At 45.1% G+C, this 15,279-nt stretch overlaps 1 protein-coding gene across 2 annotated transcripts in view; it reads left to right on the top strand.

Annotated features, from left to right (window-relative positions):
* The window catches only part of DLEC1 (DLEC1 cilia and flagella associated protein), a 47,561-nt gene that overhangs the window by 27,451 nt on the left and 4,831 nt on the right, over window positions 1–15,279 (top strand). For both annotated transcript variants that reach the window (XM_081931453.1, XM_081931452.1), the window contains exons 23-33: window positions 763–881; window positions 1,140–1,331; window positions 2,274–2,341; window positions 2,511–2,662; window positions 4,035–4,144; window positions 5,208–5,278; window positions 7,236–7,423; window positions 10,497–10,670; window positions 11,828–11,950; window positions 12,928–13,022; window positions 13,827–13,911. In XM_081931453.1, coding sequence (XP_081787579.1) covers window positions 763–881; window positions 1,140–1,331; window positions 2,274–2,341; window positions 2,511–2,662; window positions 4,035–4,144; window positions 5,208–5,278; window positions 7,236–7,423; window positions 10,497–10,670; window positions 11,828–11,950; window positions 12,928–13,022; window positions 13,827–13,911 — 1,377 coding nt within the window. The remainder of the gene's footprint in view (window positions 1–762; window positions 882–1,139; window positions 1,332–2,273; window positions 2,342–2,510; window positions 2,663–4,034; window positions 4,145–5,207; window positions 5,279–7,235; window positions 7,424–10,496; window positions 10,671–11,827; window positions 11,951–12,927; window positions 13,023–13,826; window positions 13,912–15,279) is intronic.

The raw sequence follows: 15,279 nt of genomic DNA, 5'->3' as shown, positions 1-15,279 counted from the left end.
GGGGGGTGGGGAGAGAGAGAGGCCGATAAAAGTGTGTTGAATAATAGTCACCCCAGTCTCAAAACGGTGCAAGATTCCAGGCACTCGCCCATCTTTCCTTTTGGGGATGAGGCACAGTGGAGGCAGTGGTGTTCTCTATGGTATATGGTTTATTTTACACATATCTACAACCTGAGCCTACGACAGAGGGGTTCACAGCATCAACCCCCCAAAAGGCCCTTGTTTCTTCCATAGCAGTAGCCTTGGATTCAGACAGATGTCAAACCTTGCCCTGCCTCTCTCTCTTCTCCCACCTTGCTGCTTTTTCCTCTGGCACATGTCACTGCCACTTTCTGCTCTCAACTCTGGCTCTGTCTTTGTAACGATCCACGAGTTGAGGGAAGGTCCTCTTCCATTTCCCACGTCCCACAGAGCCAGGCTAGCCTGGCTATTCCAGGAATTAGAGACTTGGTTAGATTTTAAGACTTGCTGGACACATGGATTAGAAGGGCCTGGCACACAGGTTAACATCCCAAACTCATAACATTAGCCAAATAAACTATGATTCATTTTCTTTTCTATGGCAAAATTGGTCTTGGTAAAACCTTTCTCCCTTTTTCTTCTTCTTTCATTGCATTCCAATATGTCTGTCATATTAAATGGGTGTGTCTTTTTGCTTCTGACTTGGAAGTGTTCCCTCCAGATTTAGTCCTCCTGGTGACATTTGCTCTCTGACCTACTGTTGATGATTCTTACACGAAGGTCTAATTCTTTTTCTGCCAGGAGAAACTGAGTGACCTTGCCCTGTGCTGTAGCATCGAAGACATGTTGGAACCCCTATTTCTGGCAATTTCTGGTGAAGTTAAGGGGCTAAGAATCACCTACTCCATACCTTCTGACAGGTGAAGGAAACTTACAGTTAATAGCTTAGTAAAATATAGCTATTAATAACTAGTGGCTCAAAATGACGCTTTCTTCGGATTATATTAGCTAGGGTATAAAGAAGCATTTTACTTGTATTTCCACTAAACTGTTCATGGAAGCCCAATATAATCACTCATTTTCACATTCATCTTTCTTTTGACAACCGTTATGTCTCTGAAAGCGTCTCGCTGGCAAACGAGGGAGTCCATTTAGCGTCTGTTGCTGTTTCTCTGCAGTGTTGAGGAGCATAATTCGGAATCTTCTCAAGATCTGATGCTAAACTTCGGCTCGGAAGTGGCATTGAAAAGTGTTATAAAACACCAGCTAATAATTACCAATCACTCTGAGTTAGCTGCTCTGTTCTCAGTACGGGTTGAGTATTTCAGCCAACCAGGTCCACGTCCCTCAGATGAACAGGGACAAGATGGGTAAGTCTTAGATCCTATATGCAAGAGTCTGTTTGCGGGGGATTGTTTTTTGATGGAGAAATATTTTCTGATGTAAGTGTAAGCCTCCTTTTCTTCCATTTCACCCTGATTAGCGGTGAGTAGAAAGAATGCTCTGGTTCGCCAGAAGCGGCTTAGTCATGCTGGCCACATGACCCGGGAGCTGTACGCCGGCTCCCTCGGCCAATAAAGCGAAATGAGCGCCGCAACCCCAGAGTCGGTCACGACTGGACCTAATAGTCAGGGGTCCCTTTACCTTTAGCTAAGTCTGAATGATAATCATTTTCAGTAGTAAATATTGATTCACCCGGCTGGCCTCTGGCAAGTGGCTAGCACAGCTGTACTGCTTGGGGCGAGCTCTTGAGGGCACCGGGTTCTTGAAAACTTGACATCTTAAATCCCTGCACCCTTCAGAGTTCTCACTGAGTGGCAGAATCCGGGACCAGGGAGAAGAGTTGGTGGAGGAAGATTGGAAGAAATTTAAAGACTATTTACAGAAACATTGTAAAATTAATGAATGTTAAAATGATGTCGGAATGAAACGAAGTGGTTTTAGTAATAAGGTTAAAAAGGAATATATAAAAATGGATTGATAATAGATGAAAATATAATGTTATAATATGTTAAGATAAAGAACTAAGATAAAAACAAAGAGGGAAAGGATTTGCTGAATTAACCATTCAAACTAGAATACAAAAAAGGGAGGTGTGAGGAAGTCATGGAAACAAGTAAATGAAATGCAAGACATAGAAAGAGAGATTTATTTTTAACTGTTGTTATTTTTTCTGTATTTTGTATTTCTTGTTTTTTTTTTCTTTTCTACTTTTTTTAACCATCTTTGTAACCTTTTTTTTTTTTTAAATCTTAATAAATATTATTTAAAAATAAAAAAACAGAGTTCTCACTGAGACATCTTTTTCCAAGCTCCTCCAAAGCTGTAGTGGAAACCACAAGGCGAATAACGAGGCAGGCTGCAAAGAGGAAACAATCAGGTAGGCTGCCATTTCTATATTTTCAGATGCATTGTGGGTAAGTGGCAGTGGCGGGCGGAATGCAGGGATAAATTGAAAAAAGTGCCGCTGGGTGTGATCCGACAAGAAGCTCTCCTGTTCCAGTCCCATTGCCTTGCTGTCAAACTGTTCATCTGCTCTGGTCTTACAGCCTTCAGAGCCGCCATGCTATCTCACGGAAAGGGAGCGACTTTCCACGTACACCCCTCTGAGGGGATCCTGAAGGCCTTCGAGGAGCTTGTGGTCAATATAACAGCTTATAACAACATGTGGGGGCAATACCAGGACACCCTCATCTGTAAGGTGCGTGGTCCAGGGGTTGCAGCTGACCTGGAGGTTGGGAATACCGAAGCTTAACTGAGAGTTCAGCATCATTGAGCAGAGTGGGGCTTGCTTTCGAGTAAGCATGCATAGGAATGCACAGAAAGTCTGTGCCCCCCACTTAATAATAAATAATAATAATTAATTTATTTTTTATCCCGCCCTCCCTGGCCAAAACTGGGCTCAGGGCGGCTAACATATAACATTGGTATAAAATCAAACAATAATTGAATTACCTCCTAAAAACAAGTCAGGATCAAATTAAAATCTAATTAGACGGCTTTCCGCAGGAATGGGGTTGGGAACAGTAAATGCTCATCTGCCCCAACTGTTTACGCTGTTCTTATATGGGCCTGTGAGAATGCCGGGAGGCCTCTTTCATACTAGTTCTTATACAAAAAGAGAAGAGTCAGGCTGTGCCCTGACCAGAGGCCTGGCGGAACAACTCCGTCTTGTAGGCCCTGCGGAAAGATGTCAAATCCCGCAGGACCCTGATCTCTTGTGGCAGAGTGTTCCACTTACTAGAGGAGGAGCCTCCCACTGTACTAAGGGGAGCTTAACTTCCAAGGAAATGGGTGTATGAGTCGCTGATGGGTGGCATAGTTCGCACCCAAGGAGTTTGGAGCTCAGAATGACGGACACTTTGTGGTTTGCTTGGGCTTTGTCTGGATATGGGAAGAGGAACTGGATATTGAGCCTTGTTCACAAGGTTGTGACAAGTGGCAGACCAGCCGTGCCGCATCTGAAGGTGTGCACATTCCCTTCAGTGCAGTCAGTTATCTGCAATAAGCAAGTGTTTTCTGCAATAAGCAAGTGTTCTCTTGCTTGTAAAAGGAAAGAATGCTTGTAAAAGGAAAGAATCATTTGTCTCCCGAATCCGGGACCAGGGAGAGGAGTGGGTGGAAGAAGATTGGAAGAAATTTAAAGACTACCTACAGAAATATTGTAAAATTAATGACTGTTAGAATGATGTTGGATAGAAATTAAGTGGTTTCCACCTGTAATGCTTTAAGAGAATACGGAAAAAAAGGGGTTAGAAACAGGTAAAAATTTAATGGTAAGGATTTGCTGAACCAACAATCTGAAGTGGAATACAAAAAAGGGAGGTATGAGGAGGTCCGGGAAACAAGCTAAAGGAAAATAAGCAATGGAAAATCTGTGTGTTTTTAATTATTTTTATTTTGTATTTTTGTTACCGGTACTTTTTCTTTTTTTCATTTTTATTGTATTACTATAAAAAATCTTAATAAATATTCTGTAGTAAAAAAAAAGAATCATTTGTCTCCCAGGACGCCTCAGGATTTTGCAGCTGGGTTCCATTGCTTACATGCAAAATATTTCTTTCTCTGTACAGGTGGGGGAATCAGAGCCGATGTTGATCCCCATGCAAATGACTGTGAAAGGCTGCCCAATCTTCTTGCAGATGACAGGACCCAGCCATCCAATGCCAACGCCTGTAATCAGGTATAATAATAATAGTAATATATTACAGTGGTACCTCGGGTTACATACGCTTCAGGTTACAGACTCTGCTAACCCAGAAATAGTACCTCGGGTTAAGAACTTTGCTTCAGGATGAGAACAGAAATCGTGCTCCAGCGGCGCGGTGGCAGCAGGAGGCCCCATTAGCTAAAGTGCTGCTTCAGGTTAAGAACAGTTTCAGGTTAAGAACGGACCTCCGGAACGAATTAAGTACTTAACCCAAGGTACCACTGTACTTACACTTCACCCATCTAACTAGGTTGCCCCAGCCCCTCTAGAAGGCTTCCAACATAATATAAAAGCACATCAAACGTTAAAAACCCAATACCAGGCTGCCTTCAGATGTCTTTGAAAGTCGAGCAGTTGTTTATCTGTTTGACATCTGGTGGAAGGGGATTCCACAGGCTGGGTACCACTACCAAGAAGGCTCTCTGCCTCATAAAAACCTACCTGCTCTTCGCAAGGCAGTTGAGGCTGTGTCTGCATTCAGGATGGGCAAAACCTTGTCCATATTTGGTCCCTGTTCAGTTTCTCATTTTCAGATCTTAAGTGTAGTTCTCCACATTGGTTTTTCTAAATTGTCGAAAGTATGAAAATTCACCAGCATTCTGTGAATTTTTTCCTAGTATGCACATTTTTCTGTGCCTAGCATACTTTTTTTTAATATCAATTCTCCCTAATGTAATGCATTTTTTGTATGTAATTTTCAGTAACGTGCATTTTGATGCACACTTTGCCCTAGCATTTGAATTTTGTAGACATTACTTGGCTGAAGAACCATATTGCAGAATTTGGAGCAGGGATTATTTTGAAGAACAGCTGCATTTTCTATTTGCGTTCTGTTTCCAAAAGTGCGACTTAAGGAGGTTCACCTTTAAAGGGGATTCTCTGTCAGGATTCCCAATCCCTTCTGACCCAGCAGCAGTTCCCAGCTGTCCCGGAGGAGAGCAGAGCCTTGTGGCAGAGGCATGCCCCCTTCAACAGAAAGACCCAGAACATAGACTTAAGTGATGTATACTCAGATGACCCCATTTTTCTTCTCCAGGTTTGGGGCCCACATCTCCGGAGGGGATACAGTCTCGCGGTACGTCCGGCTCAACAACCCCACTCCCTTTGGTAAGCGAAGAGGACAGTGGCGTAGCGTGGGGGGTGCAGGGGGGGCCGGCCGCACCGGGCGCAACATCTGGGGGTTAGCGTTAGGGGGTGCAAATCCACGGGTTAGGGGGCGCAAATTACTTGCCTTGCCCCGGGTGCTGACAACCCACGCTATGCCACTGGAAGAGGATGTTTGCCCTTTGTGAGAAGCATTATGGCAAAAGCAGGGGTCCTGTTTCCAACCCAAGAGTTGCATTCAGTTCTGGGCAGCTTCCAGCACCGAGCGGGGCCAGAGGCAGAGCAATAAATGTACATTAGTTCCTTTGCACAGCAGGCTGCTTTCTGCAAATATTAATGCACCCCTCTCTGTTCATCCAGCCAAGCAAGGAGCATTATCGGAGTCCAAGGACACTTTTCAGCAAAACACTTGGGCGAGGGAGGGGAGTTCCAGGCGCCAGGCAGATACCCAGAGCAGGTCCTGTTTGTCTCATGGGCCTGAGTTTCCCCACTTCTGCATTACAGTGTTTTTGTTGCTGCGATGATGGCAAAGGCCCAGTAGCAACCAGTTCCAGTAGGAAGCTTTCGATCATCTTTCACTGAGCTCTCCTTGCCTTTGTGGGGATACTGAATGAGCTACAAGAAGTGATCCCAGCAGTTTTGGAATTTCCATGTTAACCAACAGCGGTTCAAGGCTCCATGCGGTCCCATAGGCTGAGGTTTTGTGGTGAATGTCCCAAGGGCATTTCTGTGAACTTTCCCCTGCTTGCCTGCTTCCAATGTTGTCTTTGCAACATTGCCACTCTGGGCAGCTTCCAGCAAAATATTAATAACACAATAAAACATCAAATATTAAAAGCTTCCCTAAACAGGGCTGCCTTCAGATGTCTTCTAAAAGTCAGATAGTTGTTTATTTCTTTGACATCAGGTGGAAGGACATTCCACAGGGTGGGTGCCACTACTGAGAAGGCTCTCTGCCTGGTTCACTGTAATTTCACTTCTTGCAAGGAGGGAACCACCAGAAGGCCCTCAGAGCTGGACCTCAGTGTCCGGGCTGAACAATGGGGATGGAGACGCTCCTTCAGGCATACTGGGCCGAGGCTGTTTAGGGCTTGAAAGGTCAGCACCAACACTTTGAATTGTGCTCAGAAACGTACTGGGAGACAATGTAGGTCTTTCAAGACCAGTGTTATATGGTCTCGGCGGCCTCTCCCAGTCACCAGTCTAGCTGCAGCATTCTGAATTAGTTGTAGTTTCTGGGTCACCTTCAAAGGTAGCCCCACATAGAGCACATTGCAGTAGTCCAAGCAGGAGATAACCAGAGCATGCACCATTCTGGCAAGACAGTCTGCGGGTAGATAGGGTCTCAGCCTGAATACCAGCTGCCCTGGACACAGAATTGACCTGTGCCTCCATGGACAGCTGTGAGTCCATAATGACTCCCAGGCTGTGCACCTGCTCCTTCAGAGGCACAGTTACCCCATTCAGGACCAGGGAGTCCCCGACACCTACCCGCCCGCTGTCCCCCCAAAACAGTACTTCTGTTTTGTCAGAATTCAACCTCAATCTGTTAGCTGCCATCCATCCTCCAACCACCTCCAGACACTCACACAGGACCTTCACCGCCTTCACTGGTTCCAATTTAAAAGAGAGGTAGAGCTGGGTATCATCCGCATGCTTAGGAACACCCAGCCCAAACCCCCTGATGAAAAGGAAAGAAAGCTGAGGTTTTTAGGTTGCTGTGTTCTACACCAGTCCCAGTGCATTGTAGCATTGCACACAGCTTTGACTGAGACATGCTGTTGAGCAGTTTGCAAGGTTCCTCGTCTGTGGCGCTTGCCTGGTCACAGTTATTTCACGCGTGCAAGACATCTTCTAACGTTGCTGTAGGATGAACATGCAAATACAAGCTCAACCTTGGTTATAAATCCTTAGCAACTCTGGGTTTCTTTCTGCATCCCTCACCCCTTTCTCAATCCAGACATTCGAATGGACTGGGAAAGTTATAACCAGGATAAAGATGACGACAAGCTGGTGGACCTCTTGGTCTTCTACGGAGCTCCTTTTCCTGTCAGAGACCTTGACGGCAATGAGATTGAAGTCCTCTGGGAGACTGAAACGCCCCCAGAGAAAGTGTCTTACGCTGAAGGATCTCTCAAGGAGAACCCGGTAGGGATCTATTGTGCAGTGTTTTCCTTAAAGGCAGGAAGGTGCCTTGCGTGCAGCTCTTGGATATGAATGTCAAACAAGCAAGAATGCTCGCATGAGTGCGTGCAATTTAACACAGATGTTCTTTACAACTCTCCTTCCTTCCAGTCGCATTATTTTTCAGTGGTGTTGCTTTCCAGGCTTGAAACTAGAGCAGGCTTCTCCATCCTAGTGAGCACTAAATGTTGTTGCGATTAGATTGTTTGATTTCTATACTGCTTGATATATTAAATATATATGCAAGTGGTGGACAAAAAACTGAAGCAACAACAGGCAGACTTAAAATATTACAGAAAGACACAGCTACGTATAAAAATGCTATATTAATACAAAGTTACTAATATATAAAATGTGTGACGAGAAAGTTTGGTGAATGGTCACAGAAATCAGACAGCAAGAAATATTTGAATATACAATCGGCATCAGAAACCCACGAAATGCTCACAATTGTGTACGGAGATTAAGCTGTAACTCGAAAGACAGTATATGAGTGGTTTAAGCGTTTCCGTGAAGGGTGGCAAACCATTGAAGATGACCCTCGGTCTGGGAGACCGGCTGCTTCAGATGTCGACAGAGTTCGTGAGTTATTGATGTGGGATAGGCGTTTTCCATCTGAATGATGGTGGAAGAATTGCTTATTCCACTTGAAATCATTACTGAGGTTACTGAGTTGTCCCACCCTCCATATTCTCCTGATCTGGCCCCACCGGATTTATTTCTTTTTCCAAAACGGAAATCTGCACTGAAAGGGCACAGATTTTCCAACATTTCACACATCCAAGCTGCTGTAACAAGGGAACTGAACGCAGTACAAAAAGAGGACTTCTCCAGAAGTTTCCAACAGTTCTACGAACGTTGTCAATGGTGCATTATATCAGAGGGGGCTTACTTTGAAAGCCTGTAAGGCATGTATGTTCGAATATTTCTCAATGTCCAATTTCTGTGACCACCAAACTTTCTGGTCACACCTTGTATGAATCATTATCAATTCATTTTCCATCTGACACACTCCCCCTCTCAGCCTCTGGGTTCTCCTTGCTGGTTAGGGCTCAGAGTAATGTTGCAGTTGAAAACATCCGGAGGGAAACCAGGTTGGGAAAGGCCGGACCTTGAGAGTTTTGCATAGGGCTGGGGCTGCGCTTCCAATTGTAGTTTTGCTTTAAGAGGATCAAACCACGAGCCCAGGTTCAGACATCCTGGAGGTGCAGCAAGAACAGCAGATAACGTACGTGCAAAGAAGACACCATCGTTTGTTTTGAACTGTGGTTTAATGTTCCATGCGGACCAGGCCAACCTGGGTGGAATTGCAGAGAATCAACTTTTTCTCCTGGGATGAAGCCCCATTGTGTGGGTTATGGCTCCATCTGTCGTTCAGAGGCAGAACATGCACCTGAAAGCAGTTGGCATGACTTGGTCCTCCTCAGCCCCAGCCTATTTCCTGCCTTCATTCGAGGTGGTTCATCTTGGTCTTGGCTTCTGTGTCTCTTCATGAGTTTACCTTTCCCTCGTAACATAAGAAGAGCCTTCTGGATCAGGCCAGGGGCCCATCTAGTCCTGAGGACATTTCACCCCTCCCATATCCAAGAATCTCCTGAGATCTCTGCTGACTCTTCAGAGAGGAGGAGCAGTGGTCTGCTCTCTACTTATTCTACTCCAGCACCAAGTCAGTCAGTCAGTGTGTCGGAGAGAGAGAGACTGAGTGTTAGAGATCGTGTGTAGAGATAAGGTTGCTGCTAAGAGCAGCTGCAGACACTCAGTGTAGTGTAGCATTCTTTATGCTTAGAGAACCCATTAAGCTCTGTATATAGTTGTATTATAGTTGTAGACAGAATAAAGAAGACATTCTACAGAGCTGCTCTCCGAGTTGTTTATATACTCTACTATACTCTGCTGTGTGACGACTGTCTACTTGTGGAAGTGAATCTGGTGCTCACAACTCTAAGCTGTGAGTCCACAGCAATTTGATCTGTTCCTGTGCAGAAGGTGGTCTCTGGAAGTGCTACCCAGCTCGCCTAGCCCAGTCGGGGCTGAAGTGGATGAGTCCAGTTGGTGGCACTGGCTCAAGGGCGATGCTGACAAGTCCAGCATCCTGTTCTCACAGTAGCTGGTGGGAAAACAGCAAGCAGGTCCTGAGCTCAAGAGCAACTCTCCCCTCCTGTGGCTTCCAGCAACTGGTGTTCAGAAGCATTGCTGCCTCCAGGATGGAGACAGAGCACAGCCATCCTGACTAGTAGCCATAAATAGCCCTCTCCTCCTCCATGAATTTGTCCAGTCCTCTTTTAAGGCCATCCAAGTTGGTGGGCATCACTGCTTCCTGGAGGACCAAGTTCCCTAGTGAAGAAGTCCTTTCCTTTTTCTATCCTGAACCTTCATTGGATGTCCTCATGCTCTAGGGCAGCGGTTCTCAACCTGTGGGTCCCCAGATGCTGTTGGACTACAACTCCCATCATCCCTGAGCTCTGGCCTTGCTAGCTAGGGATGATGGGAGTTGTAGTCCAACAACATCTGGGGACCCACAGGTTGAGAAGCTTCTCTAGGGCTTTCTTTCCTTCCTAGATTTCCATTCTGTTTAAAAAATAGAAGAAGCCCCTTTTGCCATTATGAATAACATGCCACTCTGGTGGCTACTGGCCTTCTACCGTCACACTTAATGGAGTGGCTCTGAATACCATTTGGCCACTATGAGAACAGGATGCTGGGCTGCATGGGCCAGTGGCCGGTTCCAGCAAGCTATTCTTATGTACAGTGGGTCCTCAGGTTAAGTACTTAATTCGTTCTGGAGGTCCGTTCTTAACCTGAAACTGTTCTTAACTTGAAGCATCACTTTAGCCTATGGGGCCTCCTGCTGCTGCTGCACCGCCGGAGCACGATTTCTATTCTCATCCTGAAGCAAATTTCTGAACCCGAGGTACTATCTGAGTTAGCGGAGTCTGTAACCTGAAGCATATGTAACCTGAAGCGTATGTAATCCGAGGTACCACTATAGTTTCCTCCCTCTCTGATCCTTCACAACCCGTATTTTTCATTGCCATAGAGTCTAGATGCAATTTTGGAGGACGACGAAGGAGGAGGAGGAGGAAGCGGCAGCAGCAGCAGCGATGATGACTCTTGGCAACCAACCGTCCTCAAGAAAATAATCTCGGTGGTCATCCGGCCCCATGAGGGGGTGCCCTCCGACTATCCTTTCTGCATCACTCCCAAGCAAGTGGTATGTTCTAGCTGCCCTCCTGTGACCTTGGAAGCCAAGGGGTGAAAAGATGGGAGAGAGGGAGGGAAGAGAGGCTTTCGACACGAGAAAAGACTAAACTTGGGGGGGGGGGTTTCCATGTATTTATGAATCCTTCCCTGTGTTCTCCAAATAGAATAGAATAATAAGGTAAAGGGACCCCTGACCATTAGGTCCAGTCGTGGCCGACTCTGAGGTTGCGGCGCTCATCTTGCTTTATCTTGCTTTATTGGCCGAGGGAGCCGGCATACAGCTTCCGGGTCATGTGGGCAGCATGACTAAGCCGCTTCTGGCGAACCAGAGCAGCACACGGAAATGCCGTTGACCTTCCCGCCAGAGCGGTACCTATTTCTCTACTTGCACTTTGATGTGCTTTGAACTGTTAGGTTGGCAGGAGCAGGGACCGCGGGGATTTGAACCACTGACCTTCTGATCGGCAAGTCCTAGGCTCTGTGGTTTAACTCACAGTAGTAAATAATAATAATAATAATAATAATAATAATAATAATAATAATAATAATAATATGTTACCCATCTGACTGGGTTCCCCCAGCCACTCTGGGCAGCTTTTAAAAGAATATAAAAACATAACAAAACATCAAACATTAAAAGCTTCCTGAAACAGGGCTGCCTTCAGATGTCTTCTAAAAGTCAGATAGTTGTTTATTCCCTTGAAATCTGATGGGAGAACATTCCACAGGCCAGGCTTTTTGTTTATTATTCAAAACAAGGTGATTGACTGAAGTGGTTGGATTCTGGATTACGATGCAGGTTCAGGATATCACAAGTGCAGGGGAGAGTTACTTAATAGTCTTCTTCACACTATGTGGCGGAGCATTTAAGAATGTGGGCCCTCCACCTCCTACAATCTCAGCTCTGAGGGCTCCGTATATTTAGAAAACTGGCTCTCATCAGGAACAGGACACGAGGTTGATCCTAGGCAGCTGGGGTTCAAAACACAACCTTTCCTCTCTCCCCAAAAATCAGAATATTTTTGAAGCCTCCCTGGCTTCGCAAGTTGTTTGCCACATGTGGGGGTGGAGGAGGGGACAGCTGTTTCTGAAATACAGACCTCAAGCTTCCTGAATATGCAGAACCACCTGTCCTCTCAGTGTTCCTAATCAGCTGTTTGTGCCCAGGTGGTCCCCGCAGGTGGTGCTGCTGCCATCCACATTTCCTTCACTCCGCTGATGCTGCCAGAGATCATCAATAAGTTTGAATGCGAAGGTTTTGCCCTTGGCTTCATGAGCCTGGATAGCAGGGTATGGATAAGAGAAGACCGCCTTTCCTTTCCCTCCTTATCCATCCCATCCGACTTCTCTCTTTTCCAGCTTTGTTGTGTTCCTTAGGCTTTATCCAGCACCCTGCTCTCACCGCCCTACCACCATGTGTCATCCTACCTAGTCCTCCCGAAGTAGAGAGAAGGTGTGCTGAGGAATGGTGCTGTTTTTCAGGACAGCCCATGAGCATAAGCCAGATTCATTCCCTGAGTCTTCCCCAGCAGGTGGCCCAACCAGATATGCAGGTTAGGCTCATGGTGACACAGCTCCATCACCTCCTATCAGGTCAGAAGCCTATCATGGCTCCAGTTTCTTGCATCGCTGCTCCATGTCCAGCTCTTTGCACATACTAAGATGGTAACCTAGGATCCCTGGCAACCTTGCAGTGCAAACAAAGCCATTTTCTTCCAAATGGGAACCATCTTGGGAAGAAACACCTCGCCATCCAAAGTGCTCTGGTCATGGCAGGTCCTGCCTGTCCCCCGCTCCTGAGAACGGCCGTAACACAAATCGAGCTGCAACCCGAATTACTGTATTTTTCGCTCTATAAGACACACTTTTTCCCCTCCCAAAATTAAGGGGAAATGTGTGTGTGTGTTATGGAGCGAATGCAGGCTCCTTGGCTTCAGCGATAGCAACACGAAGCCTTTGAAGCACAGAGGGAGCGCTCCCTCCATAGTCCAGAGGCTTTGCGTTGCTTTTGCTGAAGATAGGAGAACAAGAATCTCCTGGCTTTGGCAGAGAGGGAAAGTTGCGCAGCACCCCTTCAGCCAAGCGGGAGGAGAAATGGAAGGGGCTCCGTTTCTCCTGCCGCTCTGCTGAAGGGGCGCTGAGCAGAGAGGGGGATAATTTTTTTTCTTGTTCTTCCCCTCTAAAACAAGGTGCGTTCTATGGTCGGGTGCGTCCTATAGAGCGAAAAATACGGTAACCGTTGATATGTTTTTATTCCCTTCCACCAGATGGTTCGGAACGTCCCTGGGAAAGTGACTCGTGGAGACGGCTATGCCGTTGCACCTCTGCGGATTGACCTGCAAGCGTTTGTCAAGCCGGCTTTGTAAGTGCCATACCCGAAGCGATGGGGTGGCTTTTGGGACAGAGAGGGCTGGGTGCTCACAGCTGCACAAGCAGATGTTGGGTGGTGAAGAAGAAGAGTTTGGATTTGATATCCTGCTTTATCACTACCCTAAGGAGTTTCAAAGCAGCTAACATTCTCCTTTCCTTCCTCCCCCACAACAAACACTCTGTGAGGTGAGTGGGGCTGAGAGACTTCAGAGAAGTGTGACTAGCCCAAGGTCACCCAGCAGCTGCATGTGGAGGAGCGGGGAAGCGAACCCGGTTCACCAGCTTTGAGTTTTACTGCTTTATTCATTTTATAGTTGCTTTAGCTAAAGGAGAAATGAACTGCTTTTCATTCATAAACTGCTCTGCTGCTATTATTATTAAAAGGTGGCAACATATGAATGTCATAAAATAACGCCCATACTAAATACAGGCAATGAATAAAATTATGGTTACAGTAGAAGGGCAGGGATGATGGGAATTGTAGTCCAAGAGAGGGAGGGACAGACTGGAGAGTCGTTTTCAACCCCAGGCCAGGTTGACTTTAAAACCTCAAGTAGAAGATTCACAAAAGTTGGCTCTTTCCTCCTCTTCTAGGCCACAATGACTGTGCTTGGGGTTGCAGCCTAGTGCAACGTTTATGGACATGTTCATAATTCTGCTCTAAGAGCTTGTTGAAAGCAGTCCAGATCCAAGCTTGGTGGGCATGCTCTACACTGAATGTGCCTCATATAATCACATTAGTGGGTTACGGTCCTGCTTAGGCAAGACTGAACGGCCTTTGGTTTTCTTCCTGCAGGCTAACTGCTGAGATGGATCATGAGAGCGGATTGGTGTTTCACGCTCTGGCCAGCGCCCTTATCCCAGACGAGCCCCTCATGGGCGTAAGTAGTCCCGATTCCTTTCCTACTTTTGAGATCCTCGAAATGTTGTGTCTTTCCTCCTCACGGAACAAGGCTCTGAAAGTGCACCATGAAACAGTCACACTCAGAATCCAGTGCGGGGATGCACTGTAAGGGACCTGGGGATGTGATGCGGGTTTGATTTTGATCATTTGTTTCTCAACATTTCCCCGCAAATCACTTAGCGACTGGCAACAATTAAGCACTGCCACGCAACAAGAAAAAGTGCTTTTGGGCTGTTTTTTTTCCTTTTTTGCAGTTTGAAATTATTTATTTCCCAGCACCAGATATATGCAGCCATGCATGAATTGAATGTACATACGTGGGGAATTGCCTGTGTATAATATTAATTAATTAATTTTAATTTTATTATGTATTTTGTGATTTTATATATGAACATGAAATTTATTACGGTCAGAGACCAGCTTGAGAAACACAAATGGAACTACAATCCCAATAGCAAAACAAACATTTAAAACAATATACAATATAACAATATACAATAGGTTAGACTGTTAAGATAATTTTTCCAATAAAAATTGAGAAAGATGGAAAGAATTTGCTGAAACAAATAATTAAACTAGAATACAAAAAGGGAGGTGTGAGGAGGTCGATGAAACAAGTAAATGAAAGACAAAGAGATGGAATATTGGATGTGTGTTTTATTTTTTATTTTTTATTGTTATTGCTGTACTTTTATTTTTATTTTTTTCTATCTATTTTTTATATATTGTAATGTATATGTTGTTAATTTTTCTGCTGTTTGTTTTCTTTTTCTCTTTTCTGTAATCTCTAAACTTTTAATAAATATCATTTATATATATATATATATATATATATATATGTGTGTGTGTGTGTGTGTGTGTGTGTACATACACACACACACAATATAAGGCGAAGACCACACGGCGACCCGGATTGTCGCCAGATTCTGCGCACAGATCTGTAGGCGCAGACCATCCCCCGATTCAATCTAGTTTGTTAAGAAAATCCCCAAACCCAGATCCACGGGTGACTTTGGGTCATTTTTCTAAGGTAGTCTAAAGTTTTTATATGTTTATATGCCTATTGCACTTTTAAACTTAAAATCCATTGCTGATTTTATATCTCTCTATATATTTATTGATTTATTATATATATATTTATTGATTTTATTCGGTGAACCGCCCTGAGACCCCCGGGTATAGGGCGGTTAATTAATTAATTAACTGCACTATACCCGGGGTCTCAGGGCAGTTCACAGAATAATATCAATATATAAAATCACAAAATACATAAAAATAAAAACAACCCAATAGCCCCCCCAAAAAAAACAGATTTTAAAAGGGCATAGATGGGATGTATGCCCTT

The sequence above is a fragment of the Podarcis melisellensis genome, assembly GCF_964234715.1.
Source record: "Podarcis melisellensis genome assembly, chromosome: 12".
NCBI lineage: Eukaryota > Metazoa > Chordata > Lepidosauria > Squamata > Lacertidae > Podarcis > Podarcis melisellensis.
The sequence above is the reverse complement of the archived record's forward strand: the minus strand, read 5'-3'. Positions and strand labels throughout refer to the sequence as shown.